This window comes from Dromaius novaehollandiae, chromosome 20 (assembly GCF_036370855.1).
Source record: "Dromaius novaehollandiae isolate bDroNov1 chromosome 20, bDroNov1.hap1, whole genome shotgun sequence".
NCBI classification, from domain to species: domain Eukaryota; kingdom Metazoa; phylum Chordata; class Aves; order Casuariiformes; family Dromaiidae; genus Dromaius; species Dromaius novaehollandiae.
Window position 1 is genome coordinate 1,817,680 of NC_088117.1, and position 22,179 is coordinate 1,839,858.

Consider the following 22,179-nt stretch of genomic DNA (forward strand, 5'->3'; position numbering starts at 1 on the left):
CCCCAGCTTTCCTTTGCTGGGACAACACCCTGCTTTGCAGGTGAAGCAGAACAAGACCATGTAGCGCTCTTCAGCTGCTCCAGATCACAGCCCAGATTAGCTCAGACAAGGAGGCAATCCTCAAGGAACATAGTCTCTGTCAAAGGGACAAAGTAGTAACAACCACAGAGGTCTATCTTAAACTGCCACGGATAAATTTGCCAAACTGCCTCTGTTGATGGCCCAGTCCAAATTTAACCAAAATCAGTCTGTCTTCTATCCACTAGAAATAGGCTAAGTTGAACCAGAACAAGCATGCCTTTTCGGAGACACAAGCTGGCTTAAAAAACACTGAAATAAAATGAAGAGAAACTGAATCTCTGTGGATCCTCCATGCCTCAGTTAGAGGGACAGTCTCTGCAGCACGTGCCAGGTCTTACTGTGGTTAAGGTTCGAGCATAGTGGTGGCACTCAGCAGAAGGAGTTCTCAAAAACTGCGGTCTCAGGTAAAGCCAGAAAGGCTCCACTTCCCCTGTCCTGCCTCCAGACCAGCTGCTTGGGCCACTCAGCTGAACTACGGTAATATGCAGAAGCTTGTTCGCGTGTCTATAGCCACAAGAAAAGTGAGTCAATGGAGAAATACATTCAAACTCATCTCAAGGAAAGGAAGTGTCCAGAGTATCTTGTTGAGGAGAAAACAATGAATCCACAAAGTATCACTTGTACTAGGGTCAGGAAGTGCACTAAACCCAACAAAGCAATTTCTGTAGCAATCAGTGCCTTGGACTTTCCAGAGTCTACCTAATATTACCTTGTTCTTTCTCAAAACAGTAAGTATTGTTTCCTAAGTTTTCTGTTATATTACAAATGTGCGTGTATACACCCCCTCCATCTTTTTTTTAAGTAGTAACAACAAGGCTATTGTGCAGCTGAATTGAACAGAGCCAGAAATTTTACGCTTGCATTTGACACATAGGAGCTGTTATCCCCTAGAAAATGGACTGCTCAGACATCTAATAGCAGATTCAAGCCATTAGCACTAGGTAGTGCATCATCACTTGGGCAAAGAAATCTCTCACTCAAGGCTGCCTTTTGTTGGAACTCAGGAGTTATCAGAGGCATCTCCAAAATGAAGCAAGACAAGCAGAACCACCACATCATTTCAGGAGAAGTTTGTTAAGAGCAAGAGTGCCTGATACAACATATAAAAAAGTTATATGGAAGAGTTTTGTCTGGTGCAATTTTGTGTTGCAGTTCTGCTCTGTTTTTGTTGCTGTCCTGCTCTCATCCACTACGATGTATTACTGTTTATTCTTTTTAAAAGTTACTTGTTAAAATAGCAAAAAAATAATCAAGGCAAAAATGAACATAATATTTATATTCTGACTTCATCTACGGATACCTGAGCATCTCTCCAGAGACAACAAAGCACTTCTTGCATTTCCTATTATACTGTGTGGAATTCCAAAGGAGGATTCCTTGGATTTTTCTTAATTAATGCAACAAGTCCATGACATAGCTGGAATAAGGACCTATTTGCACCTCTTAATACCTGAACCTTCTGAAATGCTCTCACTGCTTACCTTAGAAAGATAGTTTAGAATTCACATTCCCTGACAAATTACAGCATTAGCTACTGAAACAGGGAGTTCCAAGAGACAAATGGACTCTTTATCATTTGTGCTGTTTGTTGTTTCTCAAGGTGCAGTTTCAGTGTCACTTCCAGATGACTTATGTGTGAGCTACCTCCAGAAGAGGCAGTCTTACACATCCCATGGCTTTACCTGTGCTAACACTACTACTTGCACAGCTACATGTGGAGTTGGATCAGGGAACTGGACTGGCCAAAAACTAGTCCCCAAATTACTTTTCCACAACACCTGATTTCCCGCTGTAGCTCAAGTGCACGACTGCGTGAGCAGTAACAGCAAGGCATTAGTACAGCATGGCATGCCAGGAGCAGAGAGGTCTCCCACTCCTTTGAGCAGCTCACACTTAGATCAACTTAGTGTGCTGGTGGCACCACATGCTCCGTTTGAACATGTCAAACCGCCCTTTTCACCTTCCATATCTTCCATGTTAGGATCTCTTTCCTTCTACACATTCATTAGTTTTCACTGATTTTTTTTCTGAAGAAAGAAAAAGCCTTTACAAACAAAAGACGAAGAAGACAGGTCATGTAAATCATTTTTAGCAAAATAAAAATATCTGTATTTGGGACTTTGGCTTGGGCAGGTCTACCCAAGGACAGGCATTTGCAAGACATTAACAGCTGAGGGGGCTTCAGAGCACAGCAAGCACCAGGTAAATCACAGGTCTGGGCTGTACCTAAATATGAAAGGAGAACCAGCCATTATTGTTCCTATAGTATGGGTCTCACATTAGTACTGTTACCTACGGGACATATACAATTGCTGCCTTATTTTAAGTTAAATCAGTACTTACTGCAAACAGCCACAGGTTTGTAGCAAAGACAGCAGAATTATCTGTGGGAAGAAGGGTAGGGATGGGGAAATAGATAAAAAAGTGAGGAAAAAGGCTAGACGAATCACTTCTCATTCATACTGTTAAGGTGTCAGGAAAAACAGAGGAATTTTCATTCTGTTGACGGGCAAACGGAAGCAGAGCAGTGAAGACATAGGCCCAGAGAGCAAGTCTCAGATTGAGAACTGGAAATCAGGAATTCCTAACTCTGCCCATATTCCTTCAGGACGCTGCACTGACTAAGGATCTCAGACCCCATAGCAAAGATCCCACAACTTCTACAACCATAACCCCCCTTCTAAAGGTCATAAACCTTATTCTCCTTAAGGTCCTTGGGATCGTGACTATAAGGCTGTAATTCAAACACTAAGCTGACACTGCTGTCAAAAGAAGTAGACCTGCTCTGCAGACAGCCCCAAGCACATTTCTTGAGGGGAACAAGCTACAGCAGTCAAAGCAGGTCTCCAGGTTTGCCACGTGTTGCACAAACACCCATGTCAGAACAAAGGAGAAGACAGGGGGAGATGGAAAGCAGCAGGAAAAAGAAAATTTTTCTTTTGGGAGCAGTGCTGAATGAAAATATTTCTCAAACTACAATCGGAGTCTGGGAACTACTACCCTAAAACAACAGAATGGCAGTAAGGGCTTACAAAATGAATACGGAATATTTGTGAAGTTTTGTCCTTTAAAAACACATTTTAGGCTGAAAAGTAAAAAGAAGGGGAGTAATTTGGGGGATTTCTTTGGGATGCTGAGTTTGGTATTTCAGATATGAAAATATCAGGTATGTCAGATATTTAGGGCAGACTGATGTTCATCACGATGACAGCAGCCTGTGCTCCATGGCAGGTTTTGTTTTGTGATGTGCACTCTGGACACAGTTTTAAGAATACAGCCCAGAAGACAAAGGCATACCATCTTCTGGGGAACAGAACAGCTAGACCCGAACCTCCAGCAGCTCCGTGTCTTTTGTTCCTGTCAGTTATCATCAACGGGTAGCTCTCAGGAGATCCTCTTGCCTATGTAACGCAGTCAGCACTGCTCATTTCATTCTTCTTAGGCAACTGTTCCCTTATATAAACCTTCGTGTTTCAGTAGCCTGCTGCTTCTGTAATTTGCCAAGACACTTTAAAGGAGCATTGCTGCCAAAGGAACAAGATCTACCTCCTCCTCTCTCCGCTCATTCCCACTTGCTCTAGCCTGTGCTACCCCCTCTGGGCTAGCACAGCTATTTGACTAGCACTGTAGCAGACCTAATCCACATTCAGGCTGCCCCAACCAGGAGAAAAGAAGAGAGTTTTAACAGATTCGTTCCCTATACTAGGAACTATGATCTCACATAAACATCTCAGCATTAACAAATGTGACACAGACCACTTTTAATCCCTGTACTTGCTATAGTACTCAGGCAACTACAGTGCTATTTGGGGCATCGTACATAAAACAGAGGAGCAGCATGCAGATGACAGAGAGAGCAAATGAGGAGTGTGTGTGTTGGGAATGCAGTATAAAAATGCTTTTGTTTTAAAATATGATGTCTCATGCTAAGGGAGTGATTGCTGCCAAGGGCTATTACTGGCCTTTGCTCTCATCAGAAGTCTAAATCTATTCACCCTGCAAAAGTTTTCCTTTTGAAAACTTGACTGTGTGGAAGGGGGGGCCATCAACATAAATCATTTCAGCTCAACTTACTTAGAGGAGCAAGCTAGCTACCACTTATAATCCTTACTGCCATTAAAGCACCATATGGTCTTCATTATCACCTCAAATAGGGGTTTGCTTCCTTACGAAATATACTTGACAGTCATGAAACTCCAAAGCGAGCCAGCATCAAGAGCCGGGCAGTAAGGCCCACGTCCTGTCCATTAGCTGCCCACTTTATCAGCAAGCAACTCAAGGCAATCTCAGCATATTACAAATATTTCTGGTAAGGAAACACGCTTCAATTCAGGACCAGTAAAGGAAACAGATCTATGCAACTGCAGGGAAAAGAAAGAGTTTTAAAGATCTGGTGTATTAAAGATGACTATAAAAAGCATTTTGCACTCCCCTGTTGAATTTCATGTACTTGCTAAAAAAGGTGCATTGACAGTAGCACAGGATTTGCAGCTCTGCCCTTCCCTTAGGGATGGCACTTGTATATGACATTTCTTCATAGCCTGCATTCAACTGAGACTATAACCTCAAAATGCTGGAACCCATCCTATTTATCAACTGCCACGGCTGTGTAGGGTACTTCAAAACCCTTCATGAGCCTGCCTGTATCTCCTATAAATATTATATAATAGTGACACTGGGAAGAGTTACTATGGAGATTGGAAAGCTTCCCTTAAGGCAGTGACAGAAAGCTGCAGTTTTATTGTAGATATAAAAGCAGTAATTAGAACACAAATCCTGTCAAGACAGGGCACAAAACAGAAAGATTTCCAGAGGCTTTTGGTAATGAGACAGAAAGCAACCAAGCTACTGTTTGTAGCTTAGCTGTTTGCATTTTTGGTCCTGCTGTATTAATAATAAGGTGGTATACATACACGCAGGTCAGTCATCCATGCAGGTAGTCAACACACAACCAAGATTTATCCCCTTCTACTTTTGTGCCAGCAAGATGCAGTTGATCTTTATTGTTCACAGCACAAACATTCACTACCACAAAAATCAACTTTCAAATTATATAAGAAAAAGGAGTTGACATTAGCTACCTGATCTTAAACATTTAACAGCGAAGCACGTGAATGTGTTCTGGTCTGTAGCCTCCACAAAGCCTCCGCAGAGATCAATAGTCTTTAACTAGCGGATTTCCAGGTATATGGTTGACAATGCAGTGCTATATGCCAAGGTATAATAGTTTCATTCTCACCTCTAATCTTTCATTGGGAACCAAGTCCCTTAACAGTAACATTGTGCTTCTGTTCATATTCGTGACTGCTTGCTAAGATGCTACTTTCTAAATTAAGCACTATTCTTAGCATATTTAACAGATGTGATCTGGATAAATGCACCAAATGTTCTCCCTACTAGAGCACAGAGCTGCAAAAACACATCAATTCAAAAGCAATCCATCACGATAACACCAAAAAACCTTCTCCAAACTCTGAAGTGCTAAATTCTCCTTTCCTGTACGGTTTCAGATTACGATATAGCATAATCTATTTCCCAACATGTGTGCCTTTAGAGAAAAACTATTCGGTAGCATGTTTATAAATCAGGCTTATTCCAAAGTGCTGATCTCTCAGTCTCCTGCAATCCGACTTCCCTGCCTGCACAGACCCATACAGACAAGCTAATACTCACAGTGCTCTGTGTTAGCATGTCTATTTTCAGAAAGAATGACATAAGTACCATCCTCTGTATCACAATTGTTACTTTGGGATGTATTTCACATACTTGCAGCGCCTTCCTGAAACATTATATTAGAAATAACCTTTACTGAACTTCAAGTGAAAAATGCAACCCCGAGCCTCAATACTGAAAGGAAAACAATTCTGAAAGAGTTCTATGAAAAAAGAACAAATGTATCAGTTGCAGAAACAGATAATCATAATGAAATTACGTACCAAGGTAGTTAAAGGGCATACATCACTCACCTTTTATTAAAGCCTGGCAGAGCAGAGTTTTTCAAAAGTCCCTTATCATATAACCATTAGCGCTTAACTGTAAATACCATTATCCAGGGCTGTAGAGAAGGTCACCCACACACTCAGGGCAATTACGTCCCTGATGCTTTAACTGGCTAAAATTGATTTACAAGAAATTCTCTCTCGTGCCACAGCCAGCGGAAGGCATGCAGGCATTTAGGACGTCTCCTGCTGACTGGGGACACTGCCGCACCGCAGGTTCTTAAGTCTGGCACAGAAACATAAAGTTTGCCATCCCTCACTCTACCCACATTCCTGCATGCTCTGACATTTAATTGCATACTTGGCTCCGGATGACCACTGGCAAAAGCACCACCATAAGCACGAACAACATATGCATTTCGCAGTTCCACAGGAAGCAGGGCCCACCCGGGCACCGCCTGGGACCCACTGCGGAGGTTCGCTTCCCGCCCGGGCCTTGCTCTGTCCCCCCAGGGACTCCCCAGAAGCCGGCCTCCAACTCACTGTTATACTGGACTCCCTTGGCAAACCTCCTCTGCAGAGCCTGGTTCATGGACTGCAGCCCTGCAGGGATATTCTTGTCTCTGACCGGAGTCTGGTCCGAGCCCACCAGCTTCTTCAGGGCTGAGAACATCTTCCTGGTCCCCCTCCGTCGCCACCGCCGGCGCTTCAGACACCTCCGGGGAACGGGCCGCGGCTCCGGGGCTCAGGGGCAAGACGGCGCCGGGGGGGGGGGCATAGGGGAAGGGCACGGCTTAGCGGGGGCACGGGCAGGTCAGGGCTGGCGGGGCCATGAGGGGCGTCCGGGACTCGGCAGGGCGGAGGTCTGCGGGCTCGACCCGCCGGCGGGGCGACGCGGCGGGCAGGGGGGCTCAGCCGGGGCCCCGCCGCGTGCCTGGCGGAGGGGGCGCTAGCCGGGCATGGCCCGGGGCCGCGGCGGCGCAGGGAGGCGGCGGGCAGAGGCTCCTGCGAGCGGCGGGGCGGCCGGTGCGGCGGCTCAGCCCTCTCCCGGGGCCCGGCGCCGGGAGAGCAGGCGGCGCGGGGCTCCCGCCGCCGCCGCCATCTTGCCTCTTCCGCTTCGCCGCGGAGGGGCCGGGAGGCGGTGGCGTCGGCTACGGAGGCCCGCGCGGGCCAGCAGAGCGGCGGCGGAGCGCGCCACGGCCGAGGGCGCTGCCCGCCGGGGCGGCCGCTGGGCCCGGGCCGCCCGTCGGGGCCCCGGGGCCCGCCGCCGCCGCCGCCGCCGCAGCCCCGGGCCCTGCGGGCCAAGCCGCATGTCGGCTGTGGGGCTCCCCCGAGGGCCCCCGCGCCGATCCCCCAGGGCCCCTGCGACCCCCCGGATCCCCGTGATCCCCCAGCGGCCTCCAGTGACCCCCCTGGAGCCCCCAGTGACCCCCGAGGATCTCCCTGTGGCTCCCCATAACCACTATAAGCGCTCCTGTGACCCCGTCACCCCCTCCTGTGACCCCTCATAACCCCCATTTCCCCTCCTGGGACCCCCTCAGGGCCCCCCGTGACTCCCCATAACTCCCCGTAACTCTCTCCTATGACCCCCTCCAGGCCTCCCCCATGAAACCCCCATAGCTGCCATAACCCCCTGGGACCCCCTGCAGCCCCCCATAGTGCCCTGCAGTGGCCCCCCAGAACTGTCCTGTGACCCCCCCCATAATCCCCTCCCGTGACCCACCATGACCCCGCTGTGGGCCCCGGCATCTCCCCGCGATCCCGTGCTGTCACCCCCCAACCCCCCACCATGCTCCCCATCTCCAATCTCCTGCAGGGCCCAGGACGGAGCGGGGGGGACGCTCTGCCGTGGCCCGGGGGGTGCTGAGGGGACCGTGCTGTGGGGCACATGGCAGCGTCGGAGGGTACACGGGCACAGCAGCCCCCGCTGGGGCCGTGGGTGCACCTGGGGCCCAGGGCTGTCCTCCATGTGTGCCCCGGGTCCTTGGGTGCCCTGGCAGCCTGAGTCGGGGGGAGCTGGGCTTGGGGGTACAGCCCCCAGGAAGGACCCTGGGCGCTGGGAGCAGGGCAGAGAGCGGTCCCAGTGCCTGTGCACCCCCCCGACGCCGTGGCTTGGGGACTTCGCCCCATGCTGATCTGGGACTGAACACTAAAATCAGCCAGCGCCCTGAGTGAGGAGGCTGGCAGCGGCTTGCAAGGATGCCCTGGGCAAAGGGGCACCTTGGGTGCTGCCTGCAGTTCCCATGAGGTCCTAACCCACCCAGAACCTGGGGCAGAGGGAGCAAGGTGCCCTGGGCAGGAGCAGGACAGCCCGGCCCCCACTTGTTCCCTCGCTGTGCTCCTGGCTGGCAGCACGATCCCCGCATCCCCCAGGATGCTCGCGGTGTGCTGCGGGCGGGAGTGGGGCCGAGGGAGCAGCAGTGCCGGCTGCGGGGCACTCACTGTCCCACTGGGCCCTTCCCGCTGCTGCTGTGCTGCCGTATGAATTATTTGCTGCTAAGGCGGTGCCTGCTGCCCCCTTCCCGGCTGCCTGTGATCAGCCCCTGGGAGACGGGGGGCTGCAGCCCATCCAGCGGGATGCCCTGAGCCCCTCGATGCCCGTGTTGGCCACCCCAGCAGCAGGAAAGGGGCAGGAGGCAGAGGCTCATGGGGGTCACCCAGCAGCCCTGATGGGGTGGGGGCACCCAGTAGGGGAAGTCATTGAGGACTCAACAGCATCACCTAGACCCTCCTGGAAGTCCCCCTCTCCGCCCCCCCCTGCACCTCTGAGGGCTCCAGATGGACACGCTGGGCTCTTTAGTCACGTTAGAGACATTTACTGCGTGGCCACGGCCGTGGCTGTGCAGGCGACGCGCCGGGGCTGCTCCCAGCGCCTTCCTGTGCGGTCCGGGCTGCCGTGCTCGGTGCAGGCAGCTCGTCCTCCGCCCCGCATCAGTTTGACAAATTCAGAAACTCCTCGTCCTCTGCAAGAAGAGAAGTGCACGGTGTGACAGCCAGACCTGCAGACCCCATGGCGTGCTGCTTGCTTTGTCCCTGCCATCGGGGATGGGTGGGAAGTAGTCAGGACCCTCCAGGCACCCCTTTGCTCCCATGGGTGGTGGGCTCCCGGCCCCCATCGCTGCTCACACAGCCTCTGCAGTGGGGCGCAGAGGCCCCAGGGCAGTGCCTGACAGTGGGGAGCAGCCCTGCATGGGAGCTCAGGTCAGGCATGCCGCAGCCTTTTCAGCCCCAGGACTGGGGGCAGGTTCAACTGGAGCTGGCCATGATTGAACATCCCTGAGCTCATCCCTCTCTGCACTCAGATTTCCATTGCTGTGCTCAGGAAAACGTAACTACTCAGCCTCACTACTGTGTCTCCCCAGGTGGACACAGGTGGATGGGTTCAAGGTGTGGAAGGGGCCATGTGTGCTGACACTGGGGCAGGGCAGCCACTGGGTGCATGGGCTGGACTGGGCTTGGGGGGCCAAGGGGACACATTAACATCCTGACAGATCCCCATTTGGAGAAATCCCCCAGTGATGGAGACTCCACATCTGCCCTGGCCATGCTTCCCAGCGCTTCGCTCTATCACCCCTCTAAAGGCTCCGACATAGAAGTCCCTGTGCTGACTAGAGCAGAAGGGTCCAGCAGGCATCGCATGGAGAGTACATCCCAAACTGGGACCCCAGTTCAGTGCTCATTTGTTGTGAGGGTCCCTCCATCCTCGCCAAATCTTTCAACTGCTCTTCCCCCCCTGTGCTGTGCTGGGCATCCCCTGCCCAGGGGCTGTCACTTCACTGCTCCCCACCACGCTGAAGCCTGCTCAGAGCCCTTTCATCAAGATACATTGAAGTCCAATCCTGGTCTCAGCAAGTCTGCAGCCTCTATAGTCCCCCCACTTGATACTGTCTGCAGAAAAATGATTGTGCTCCTCAGTCCCTCAGATTCCCAGACTCAGGATGGACTCATTCCTGATCCAGCACAAACCCATCCCAGACCCATTCCGGACTGAGGATAGACCCATCCTAGACCCAGGACAGACCTGTCCCAGATCCATCCCAGACTTGGGACAAACCCATCCTGTACCCAGTAGAGATCCCTCCCACATGCATCTCACTCAGACCCAGGGCAGACCCATTCCGGACCCAGGACCCATCCCAGACCCAGAATAGACCCATCCTAGACCCTGGACCGACCTGTCCCATGGCCAGGCAGACCCAACACACCCATGCCCAGCACAGAGCATGATGCGAGGTGCTGCAAGCAGCTCCCCCCACCTGCTGCCCTGATTTCCTGCAAGCCCGGCAGCGATGGGGTGGAGGAGAGAGATGGTGCCGTGTGGGCAGGATGGCCCATACCTCCCAGCGGGGGAGCCCCGCAGTACTCCTTGCACTCCTTCTCCGAGTAGAACTGGTTCCCGTTGCCCTTGCAGCCTCCGTAGTTAAAAGTGATGCACTTGCCCTGGGCTGCATCGAAGGCCCAGCGTATCACCGGCTTCTGGCAGGGACCCTGGACAACGGGCAGCCTGCAGGCAGCTGCAGAGACACAGGGCAGCTCTGAGGGCGGGCCAGGTCTCCAGGGCTCGAGACCAGGGTGCTGTGCCCACCCCCAGGTGCACACCAGCACCTCCCACACAGACGGTGGACAAGATCACTTGCAGATCCCCCCCAATTCCTTCTGCTGCCTCTGCAAAGGCACTTCCTGCACCTTCTCTCCACGATGCCCTCAGCCCACCAGGATGTCCTCCACGCTCTTTCTCCATCCTCCCTGCAGGCTGGCTCTGTTCCCCTGAGCCCCAAGCCCTTGTGGCCGGCCAGGGGCCGGGGAGCGTGCCACCGGGCTACCCCACTCACCCTCCGTCCTGCAGGCCTGCAGGCACTCCTTCTCCGAGTAGAAGTTGTTGCCGTTGCCCAGGCAGCCGCCGTAGAGGAAGGTTTCACAGGCCATGGAGGAGGAGTTGTAGAAGAAGCGGGTGAGCATCCCGCTGCAAGGACCAGGGTCTCTGTTCAGCCTGCAGGAATCTGTGGATGAGCAGGACATGGGCTGTTGCAGGGAAATGATGCAGCTCCTGAGCGATGGCACGGGGCAGGGACATGCCCTGCTGTCAAGGGCCAATGCAGCCCTCCTTCCCCCAGGACATACCTTCCTTATTGCCGACGTAAAGGGGCAAGGAGCCTGCAGCTGAGCCCTCCTCGGGGGGCAGGACTGCTCTCCGCACCCTCTGCACAGGGAAGGAAGTGCAGGTCAGTGGGTTCCCTCCATACCTAGCAGTCCTGTGCTCATCCAAGATGGGGGCCAGATCCATGCATTCCAGATAAACACACCTGCAATGCCATAGTCGTGCCCTGAGCTGGCCTGGGAACATGCCTCTGCAGCTGGCTCTCACTGATGCAGGATGATTTATCCTCCAGAATATTTTTATTTGCTCTCAAGCCAAGCGGGCTGTTTTTCTCCTATCCCCTCTTCAAAATCCTTCTAAACTCAACCCTGCGAGATCGTCATGTGTCGGATGAGTGTAGCCAAGGGATCAGTGGGGGGTGCTGAAGTGTGAAAAGCCTGTCATGGGGCAGGTCACAGGATGTGGACTTCCATCCTCCTCATCTCCTAGAGCAATACCCAGCTGGAGGTTATGTCGGAGCCCAGGGTATGCTCTTTGCTGGCTCCCCGAGTGCCAGCCTCTCACTAACAGGCCAGCTGGCCCTCAGGGGCTCTCTGTTGGCCAGATCCTAGCCAGCATGAGGCTGATGTGGGCTAGGCACTCAGCTGCTTTCCCCACCCTGGAGGTGGTCTCCACACCCTGTCTGTGGTGCTCAAAGATGGGCAAGTACTAAGGAGATACCAGGCTCCAGATGGAGTAACTTTTTCCCGTGAAACACTAGACAAAGATTAGAGTAAGAAAAGGATGTTGTTTTTCATCTGGAAATTAATGCTTCTGTCCACCTGACTGCCCCGGGACCCTCATCACTTCAGCCTGCTCCTTCCTGTCCCCTCGTCCTTGCAGACAAAAGCCCACCAGCAGAAGTGAAAGAGGACCTCCCATGGTGCTCTGTGGAGATGCTGCCTGAAGAGTGTGCCTGGTACATAGAGCCTGGTCCCAGGATGAGTCTGCAGTGGGTTTGGCCTGGAGGGAATGTCCCCAGCTTTCATCCTTCTCAGGAGATCCCAGCTGGACCACTCACCTCGGGTGCAGTTGCGGTCTCCTGGGGGATGCATTCACCTAGGCCAGATGATGGGAAATAAAATCAGCAGCTTGAAAAGGGTAGTTTCTCAACAAAGTCATCTCACCATGGCCTGGTACCATGCAAACACAAGTGCCCTGGAAAGAGACACTCTCTCAGCTTGCCCCAGCACTCTTCCCCGTTTGCTGCTTTCCAGCTCCTTGGGGTACTCCATCTTCTTCCCGCTCCCAGGAGCCTCACCCTAAAATCCCCACACCCACCTGCATCATGCTACCACTTTCTGGGCCTCTGGGCTAAGCAAGCAGCTCTTCAGGTCCTGGAAGTGCCCAGACAAGGGCAGCAGTTGCAAGTGTCCCAGTAGGTCAGCTCTGGCATCCTGCAGCCTTGTCCCATCACAGCCGTTGTGGGAGGATTGACCCTATGGCCCAGCAATGACCCCACCAACTGCCCTGGGGACAGTAGAAAACTGGACGCTGGGAGAAGCCTGACTGATCTGTGATCTTGTGTCCTCCTCCCCATCCCTTCAAAGTCCTTCTCTCTCCTTCCTCCATCCTGAATGTCACCCGTGTCCCCCAGCACTGTGCACTGCAATTGGCACGCCGTAAACAGCAGCCACACCAAGACGAAATGCCGGGGGAGAGGCAATGGGAGAGGGAGCCCCGGCAGAAGGGAGCAGTGGCTTACCTTTGTTAGCCAGGATGAAGATGGAGTCCTCGGGGATGCCCATCTCCAGAGCCAGCTGCTGGAAAGCTTCAATTAGGTCGTCCCTCAGCTCTGGGCTCCTCCCTGGGAAAGGGAAGGGGAACAGACTGTCAGCAGGCAGTTGGTGGCTGGCGTGTGAGTGGGTTGGTGTGGAGCCCCCCAACCACCCACCAACCCACAGAGCTCAAGCAGCTGCAGGCAGACATGGTATAAGCCTCACAGTCCTGTCCAAACTCTCCCATGTTATTCTCCCGTCAGCCTTGGTTAAGGACTTTGATAAACTGGTTTTAATGTCTCTCAGTCATAGACAGCATCTCCTGCCACTTCTAGATCTGGGTTTCTTCCAAGCAGGTTTTGCCACATTCATCCCAAATGACAACTTGGTTTGGACATTCATAGTGTGACGTGGCTCTCAGCTGAGCCATAAAACATCCACTTCAGTGCCAAAGATGAGCTGGAGCCAATGCACTGCTTTCAAAGCTGTGGTCAGGTTCCTCAAGGCCAAGCGAAGGGCAATATTACTGAGCTGTTTTGGCCCACCCAAGAGTCTGTTTGCCCAGAAAGTGTCATAGCCAGACATACCATACAGCTTCAGCGTAGTGGTTGGACCAAAGCTACTTTTCTTCTTCATCAGAATGACAGCGTATTCTTCGTAGTTGGTGCGAAGCACGTAGGACTTGATAGACACATCCCATTCTGAGTGAGACAGAGATGCACAGGACGTCATTCCTGCCCTGTTAGCGTGTGATGGTGGAACGTGGAGGTGGAAGGGGCCCAGCTGAGAGACAGTGACACCAGGCTGGGGATTGTGCCAGCCACACAGCCCATGTCACCCACAGGGCCTGTTACAGAGCATCTCAAATGAGGGGAGAAAAAAGGGAAGGTAAGACAGCCCAGAGTTGGGGGCTGAAATCGGGCACCTAATTCAAGAAATGATCTGATTGTTGGGAAACAGCTACTGACCCCTATGCAACCTTGACTCCCTTTGGGCCCACTGAGGTCTTGTTTTTCAAAGGGATTCAAAAACAAAGGTTTTCAGACAACTGAAACACTATCCACACTCCTGAAACACAGCTAGTGGGAGCCTGCCCAGCTTGGGACCTTGGAGATGGAAGGGATCTGCACAAGTATTCCATAGTCCTGTGCCCACACAGGGGCAGCTCTGAAACAGCCCCCAAGACCTTGCTCCCTGCTTTGCCCAGAAACAACCCAAACCATGGCGTGGTCCCTTCCTTGGGAGCCCTGCTCCCATCAGACCCTTCCTCAACCACCAGCTGTGTGCTTTGAGTCTCAGCACTGGTTCTCATGGCCTGACTGTGCAGCAGCTTTCAGGCCAAGCAGATCAGCAGTCAGTCCAACTTACTGGGGTTATAGTAGGTGTATCTGCCAGGAGTGCTGGTTTTCTGGTATTCTCCTGAAACATGGGTGCAGTCATCTTGCCTAGAGAGAGGGAGAAAGCAACCAGCTGCTTGGAGTGATCTCTTCCTATTTATGGTATGAAAATCCTGCCTGAGGCACCAAGGCTGGCCATGGCACAGGAGCCCTGAAATCCCTGCTGCCCACACAGGCATTGCTGCCTCCTGCTTCCAGACTGGAGTCCTGGGCAGCTGTGAAAGATGGAGGGAAATGGCCTAGTGGGACAGGGGGACAGGAAATGCCTCCTTCAGACTGGGCACTGATGGGAACAAAAAACAAAGGATGGAGGGGAGTCTCTGAACTTTGCTGACCACCAGGAGCAGAGCTGATGGCATTTTGTAGTAACCCTCTTGGGCTGGGATTGACTTTGGTATTTTGAGCTCAATCCAGGCCCACCTCAGTGCCCAGACTCCAGCCAGAGCAAGTAATTCTCCATGCCTGGTCCCAGGCCCTGGGGGACCCAGCACCCCTGGATGGGAAAGCTTTGGGGGTGACGAGCACCCACAGCAACAGCCCACACGCACAACACTGCATACCGGAGCCTGGTGCTGATGGTACTGATCTGATCGTCACTCAGACCAGGGCCCAGCACCAGTGTGCCCATATTGAATTTTTCCTTATAGTTCTTCATCCATTTGCAGGTCGTAGCGATAGCAATGTCATACCACTTCCCATACATCTGCAGGGAAAAGAAAGGGACATCTCTGCTGTGACCACTCTCCACCAAGGCTGGGGCATCTCTTGGTTTTCTGGAGAACCAAAACATTTGTGGCAAAGAAATCAGTCAATGGGGTGATGGAGCAGGGTGCTGGGGGGCAAAGCTGCTGCACGATTTAGGAAGCTGCTGGGCACCAAGCAGGATTTTCCAAACCCTTGGTCTCTAACTTCCCACCAGGCTCTCAGGCTTGGATCGCTGGCAGGACTCGAGAGCTGCTGGCATGCTGCCTTTCAGGAGAAATGGTGGGCCAGGCTTACCAGGGCACTGGCTTTACAACAAAACTGTGCTTCCTGAGGACGAAACTCAGGGCAGAGTGTGGGTACCTGGCCCTGGAGCAGTACTGAGGGCTGGAGCAAGGTGCTGATCTCTTTCCTTCACGCAGGGGAAAGGAGACAGGTGATCCACAGAGTCAACATGTGAAGTGGAAAGTGTGCGGAGATTGAGGGAGTTGATCCAAAATGCAGAGCTGGATGCCCATGTGTTTCACAGCAAGCAGCCAGGGAAGCAAAGGCCAGAACTGGAGCCCCGTCTGTGGTGGGTGCTCACTGCTGGGCGAGATGTCAGCCACCTCTCACCTGCTCCCGCCGGGGCCCATCCCCGCACCCAGGCTGGCATCACAGCCTCTGGCATGGGGGTTCAGGCAGTCTTAGGCAGCAGGGGAGGGAGCTGAGTGGGGGCTCCCAAGTCCCAGGGGAGTGCTCTAACCACTAGGCAGGGTTTGAACCATTAGGTAGCATCTGGCAGGCATCCCAGGTACCCCTGATGGAGAGCCCAGATCCACGTGCGTGTGTGGGGATGTGTGGAGCTTCAAGGCAGGGGATGGAGGTGCCTGTGGGCAATCTCCCAGGTCCCATCCCAGCCGGTCTGCATCCCCCATGAATCCTGCATACTAGGGCTATCAGCAGGCCCTACGCATATGTCTTAGGCTGGGCAGATCATCAAGCATCTCATGGCATTCATCTGCCTCAGCCACTTGGGCTCCAGCTGCCCTGCTGGGGTACTTGCCGGGGGCGAGCCACAGTGCAATGACAGGAGGGCCCCATGCTGACAAGCTGTCTCTTCCTCCCGCTTGGCACCCCAGGGAGGTCCTCACTGCCAAGACCCATCCCACAGAGCCTGAAATAGGCATGGGAAATATTTTCCTCCTACTTGGAGGAAAACAAAATAAAGCCTTCCCCCATTCCCTCTGCCCCCAGGCTACAGGAACCGCAGGCCGCTGTTACCCGCTCAGCATCAAAGTTCTCCTGCACTTGGATATCCTCCTCCTGGTCCCCAATAGGGGTCCCGCCGGCCGCGGCAAAGAGAAGGAGGGAAAGGAGACTCCAAAACATCATGTCTGGCAGCTTCAGAGTGCCCCTCGGCCCCCAAGTGCCGGCCAGGATCCCGGACTCTGCGCTGTCCCCACTGCGCAGGAGCGTGACCTTCAGACCGGCAGCCAGCAGGGAGGGGAGTGCTGGGGCCTATCAGGGAGGTGTGGGGGCAGCTCGTGGCCCCGCACAGCCTGGCCACACAGGCCCCGGGGCACACCACAGCCCGGCCCTCAGTGGTGGCCGGGATCTGCAAGGCACAGCTGTGCTGAGCCTTCCCGAGAGCTGGCAAAGGAGGGGAGGCAAGCATCCTCCTCGTGCATTGCCCTGAGTCCCCCGGGAGTTTCCGCACACCTCGCTCTTCCGTGGCCTGGCTGAGATCCTCACCCTCATCTATTCCTTTAGCTCCTCTTGTCCCAGGCATGGGGACAAGGACCTGCTGGTCTCCTTTACTCTAGCTTGGGATTTATACTCCTGCCCTAGGCTCCTATAAACAGTCCTGCTGATGCCCCCAGCCCCTGTCCACTGCCTCAGGCCTTGGTCCTTCCCAGGGCAGTGAGCTCTCTGTCTTGCATTTGTGATCCGAGTTACTCCCTGCAAGGATCTAGCAGCAAAACCTTGGTGTATTTTTCTCTTGTTGCCTGAGATAGGAGGTGAACTTGCATGCAAGCCTTGGGCGAGATGCTGAGTGCTTGCTTGGGGCACCTTCCCTGCCACCAGGCAATGCTCAGAGTCTGGCAGGATCTGCCCTCTGCACACTGTATCTGAACTCTTCCTCCTGGACAGACTCGGCAGGCCTGCTCACGGCTGCCAGGAGCAGGCCAAATGGACAGGCGTGACAGCTGTGCAGGTTGCCTATTTCGCTCCTAGGAGAGGAGATGACCTCCTTGAAATCCTTCATTTGGGGTTCCAAGCCTCCTCCTGCCGGCAGTCAATGCCGAGGAGTAGGCTGAGTGCTACCCACCCTACTGCTAAGTGTCCCCAGGGCCTGGCAGACACTGGAAGAGCCACAGAGGGGCAGGCCATCCCTCCCCACCAGTGTTTGCCTTCTCAGGATGATTAACTGAAACCAAACAGCCTGAGGGAAATGGCAAACAGAGCAAAGGGCAAAAGCCCTTCTTCAAGTCAGCCCATAACTCAATATTTACAGAGAAAGGCCAGAACCAGAGGCACGCTTGCAGGAGCCTGCTGGACTTTCACCCCTCATCCCTGCTGCTGTCTCCATCAGGAGCCACCCATGGGCACTTTGCCTAGGTACCTGGGTGCTGCATGGCCTCTGTGGCCTGCCCCGGCAGGCAGTGGTCCTGGCAGGGGGCACAGCCCCAGCCCCTGTTGTCATCCCCAGGCAGCACTGTGGCACATCTGGGGTGACCTCCAGGAGCAGGGGGGCCTTTGAGCATGGGGACAGGGCAGAGAGCAAGGGCATAAGCTGGCTTTAATGAAGCCCGCTTCACTAAACCGCCCTGTGCTTCACCCTGCCTCAGGGAGCCCATCTAAGTCTAGAAGCAGCCCTGGGTCTGTCGGGGTGCTCCCCTGGGCGCTGGGCAGACCCAGCAGTCCCTGTGTGCCCCTTTGACGCTGTCGTCCATGGCCTGGCTGGTAGTCCCTGCCAGCCACCCCCACAAGCACGTAGCTGCTGGGTTGAGGGTGACAGTGTTGGGTTATTTCCCCAGAAGTCAGCCGCTACCCCAGGAGCTGGGAGCTATGGGAAACCTGGGGCAGGCCTGATGAGCTGGCAGATGGGCGTTGTTGTTAACAGGATGCAGGGGGTTAATCTGAGCAGCTACCCTCAGTAAGAGCCTTAGCACTGTCCCCGGTGGTGCTGGTAGCTGACCATACAGCTCATCAGCTTGTCTCCTGTTCTCAAGGAAAAGGTCTGATGGCTGGTTTTTGGGACTCTGCTTTTTGGAGGCAGGCACCATCACCAGGTCAGTCCCTGCTCACAAACCATCTTGACCAAGCTCCAGCTGAGATGGCAGCAAAGAGATTTTGAAGAGGCCTGGACAAGCTGGGTGATGGCTTTGTTTACATCTGGGATCCTGCCTGAGCATCAGATAGTAAGGTTGAGCAAGTGCTATCCCAGTCCCACACAGTCCCTGGGCTGGCCAGGGTGCCAGGCAGACCTTCCTGTCCCTGTTCCTTTCCCACTGACGCTAGATGGCAGCTCGAGGTAAGGAATGACTCTGCTGGCTCTTTCTGCTCCTAACGCAGGTCCTCACCATTGGTCCTGCCGGTCAAGCTGCAAACTCCACTGGTGCAGGCAGATGGGCAAGGGGGTAAGATCAGGAGGGTGGATGAGAATAACCTCCCCACTTTGACCACCTCTTGTGCCTGTTCCAGGATATTTGTTCATCCATCAGCATGGCCAGGGCACTGCCCGTAGTGGCAAGGGTTTGGTATGCTCATGGGTGCTAGGGAGAGGAGAAACAGCCAGCACACTGTAGCCACAGGAGCTTTGCAAAGCGCTCACTTGCAGGTATCACTATTCACTACTCACAGGGGGAATGGAGCCCTGTGCTGTTCTCAGGCCTTACATTAACACTGGGTCTAGTGAGAGGCAGCTAGTGGGTAACGGTCCATGAACCAGGACTGCTTGGTCCACTTCTGTGCAGCCCTTGCAGCGAACAAGTCTTTCCACGGCACCCATGCACAGAAACACCCCATGGAGCAAATGAGCATGAACAGCCACAGACACAGGGTACGAGCATGTAATACAAGACAGGGAGCTCACTGCTAAACAACATCTTTGGAGAGCAGTCTGCTTTTCCAAGAGCCTAGCTCCCCCCTTGCTAGGCACCGAGTGCCCTGGCACTCAGGCATCCTTCCGTGGCTGCTCTTTGGCTCCTCTTCTCCCACTGGCACTAAGGAGAAATGAAGAGCGTTGTTCCTTTTCAGAGGACAATTTAGGAAGCTGCAGGCCTGGGACACATCCAACCTATTCCTGTCCTCTTTTGTACATGTGAATGTACTGTCTTGCCTGTGACCATGGTCCCGTGGGCTCAATCCTAGTGCTGGGAAAGCTGGGGAGCAGCTGTACTGGCTGCAAAACTGAGTTTGCACATGCTGCCAGGCACTTTACCGAGAAAGGGGCCAAGGAAGCGATCCAGCCTCCCTCCCCCGGCTCGAGCGCTGTTGTTCACTTCTAAGAATATGTACGCTGTCCCCTTCCCTGAGGCTGCGGCTTCGCTTGTGCCAGGATCATTTAGTGGCTGCCGTCCCAGGGATGGGGCCTGAGAAAGACCATGCATCGCTGGAGCACAGGGCTGCAGTGATGGACTCTGCATGGCATGGCCTCCAGGGATGGCAGCTGTTGGGACCCAGGTGTGTGCAGGGTCTCTTGGCTCATGCTATCCACTGCAGCTGCGTCCCGCGTGGCCTCCTGGGGAAGCATCAGGCCGGGGAATGGCAGGCTGGGGGAGCTGGGGGAGCTCAGGGAACTATGTCCCTGCTGATTTCACAGCCTGACTGGCAAGAAAATAGAGGCAGCAGTGATCCTGGAGGAGCTGTGGCATGCAAAGGACCTTCTGGTTTGCAGGAAGTTTAGAAAACACTTTGGTTTCAGATCTGTTTGGACAGAAACCAAATGTAAGGAGAAATCTCCATGAAGCTCCCACAGACAAATCCCCCACCTCCCCACCAGCTCTGAGACAAACCTGACAAACCCAGCCTCTCTTTTATACCACAGTCAGCACCAGAACCTGCACCAGAATCAGGGGAACTGCAAACCTGAGGTGACCCAGCTGTGGGCATGTAGTTATGTCTAGGCACCTCTATCCCACAGGCCAGACAGCCCATCCTCTGGAAATACTCTTCTCCCTACTGCTCCATTGCTGTTTTAACTTGGAAAATGCCACTTGGGTCATGACCATACCCTTCACCCTTCACCATGTGTTAGGTGCCCACTTGGTCCTGCATGGCAAATCCTAGGATGTCCTGGAGCCGTTGCCAGGAGCAGGCACCTGCCTGGAGAGTAAGCCCGCATGGGCATCCCTCTTTGGCTGCAATGGTTTATGTGCTGTTTTCTGAGAGTTTTGGCACAGAGGGTTTCCCAGTCTGTAACTGTGAGCAATGGACAAGGATCTGAGGGCTGAGCACTTTTCCCTCCTCAGCAAGCCTAGAGACAGGGTGGTGTGATGGAGAATCACCAGGCTGGGCAGTGCTAGTTGGAGCGTCTCCTGTGGCCTAGCGTGAAGAGCAGGAGGCATGGCATACCCTGTTGTCAGTGCCCTGTCTCCAAAGAGCAGCTGTGCAGTGTGCTGGGAGCCCTGGGATACTGCCAGGCACAAAAAGCAGGGCCCCAGAGGCTGTGGAGCCCTGACTTTCTGGCTCATGGCACATCAGACACACCGCTGCAGAGGTAAAGGCCAGGTCTAATTGCTCAGAGATGGCTGGAAGGACAAGACATCCTCTTTGTACCCATGAAATATGACGTCTAATATTACATCAGCCTCTTCCAACACTTTGCACTTGATCCTATCAAAGCCTCAGGACTCAACTTCTTGCTATTTCCTGCAGTAGAAGAGCATAAGACATGTCTCCGGAGTCAGGGAATGATCCATGCTAACAGGATTTAGCATCCCATAGTGAAATAAGGAGATGTTGTTTACTTACATGAGCCTGGCCACTATCCTCTTCCACTCCCCAGCCTCTGAAGTTAGAAGAGACATCTCTGCCTAGTCCTTTCAGTGTCCATTTATGAATCTGTTGTCCCCGTCTGTGTCCAGTCCCTTCTGGAACCTGCTGATGTTGTCTGGCTCCTCCACCCTCTGTGGCAGCAAGCTCTAGAAGTTCAGAACTGGCTAGGTAGAGAAGTTTAATTTTTTATTTGTTTCAAACCTGTCTGCTTCTAGCGCTCCTTACTCCTTGGACTGCCAGGGTATTACTGTTTCACATTCAGCTTGTCCACCATCTTCAAGATTTTGCAAGCCCCAGTCATACCTGCCCTTGGCTTTCCCCTTTCTGTACCGAAGGGTCCCTGCCTTTTCAGAGTCTTCTCATACAGCCAGCATTCCCTTTCCTCAGTTATTACAGAGAAGGTTCAGAAAAAGTCAACTCCTCTATCTCATTCTTGAGCCATGGAAACCAGAGCTCAAGCACACAGCACTCAAGATGAGGGCTCTCCAAGGTTTCCTGCAGTTGCAAAACAACACTTTCCATCTTGTTCTTAGCACCCTTCCAGATCACACCACATTTTGATGGCTTTCTCAGCTGCTGCTGCCCATTAACAGTTCTCTGAAATCATCAGGTTAGTGATGGCTCCAAGCTCTCCTCCTGGGTCTCACCACTTGTCCTGAGCTCCATGCCAGTGCCCCTCTCAGATTTCTTCTCTGTAGAAGCCTCACCTTCATCTCTCTACCCTGAAGCTCACCTGCTACCTATTTGCCCCTCAGTTTTGTCTGAGATTCCTTGCCATCAGCACAGTGCCTGGCTATCCACAAGAGCTCAGCATCATTTGTGAACTTGGAGATTTCCCTGTTCACTCCCTTTACCTGAGAGTGGACGAAGATGTCAAATATAAAACCAGTCCCAGCACTGGTCCCTGGAGGACCCCACTGCTGATGGTCCTCCATCCTGAAGAGTGACCATTCAGCACTACATACTACTTCTAACCCTTCAACTGGTTTTCAGTTCTTGAAAGAGCCTTTCTTCTGCTCCCACAGTAACTTAGTTTCTTTAATACCCTTTGGCGTGGTAACTTGTCAGAGGCTTTTTGAAAATCCAGATTGATTATGTCCTCTGGGTCGTCTCTGTTTGAGATAGGATCCCCCTTTGCAGGAGCTCTGCCAGCTTCTCCCCAGCATTGTGTTCAGTGACAGGCTCAGCAATCCCACTCTTTCTTGCAGGCTCTGCTGTCTCAC

General features: G+C 53.5%; 2 protein-coding genes across 2 annotated transcripts in view; both read right to left on the reverse strand.

Annotated features, from left to right (window-relative positions):
* The window catches only part of RABL6 (RAB, member RAS oncogene family like 6), a 59,399-nt gene extending 52,234 nt beyond the window's left edge, over positions 1-7,165 (reverse strand). Inside the window, exon 1 of the mRNA XM_026106206.2 lies at positions 6,564-7,165. Within this exon, the coding sequence (XP_025961991.2) occupies positions 6,564-6,693 (130 nt within the window). The 5' untranslated portion in view covers positions 6,694-7,165. The remainder of the gene's footprint in view (positions 1-6,563) is intronic.
* Positions 7,166-8,815: 1,650 nt separating this feature from the next.
* AMBP (alpha-1-microglobulin/bikunin precursor) lies at positions 8,816-16,419 on the reverse strand. Its single transcript, XM_026106196.2, has 10 exons — positions 16,238-16,419; positions 14,833-14,975; positions 14,244-14,320; positions 13,463-13,576; positions 12,863-12,964; positions 12,179-12,216; positions 11,142-11,220; positions 10,853-11,020; positions 10,358-10,534; positions 8,816-8,983 (listed from the first exon to the last, which is right to left on the reverse strand). The coding sequence occupies exons 1-10, from the start codon at positions 16,346-16,348 to the stop codon at positions 8,952-8,954; spliced, it is 1,041 nt and encodes a 346-aa protein (XP_025961981.2). The 5' UTR covers positions 16,349-16,419; the 3' UTR covers positions 8,816-8,951.
* Positions 16,420-22,179: the final 5,760 nt, after the last annotated feature.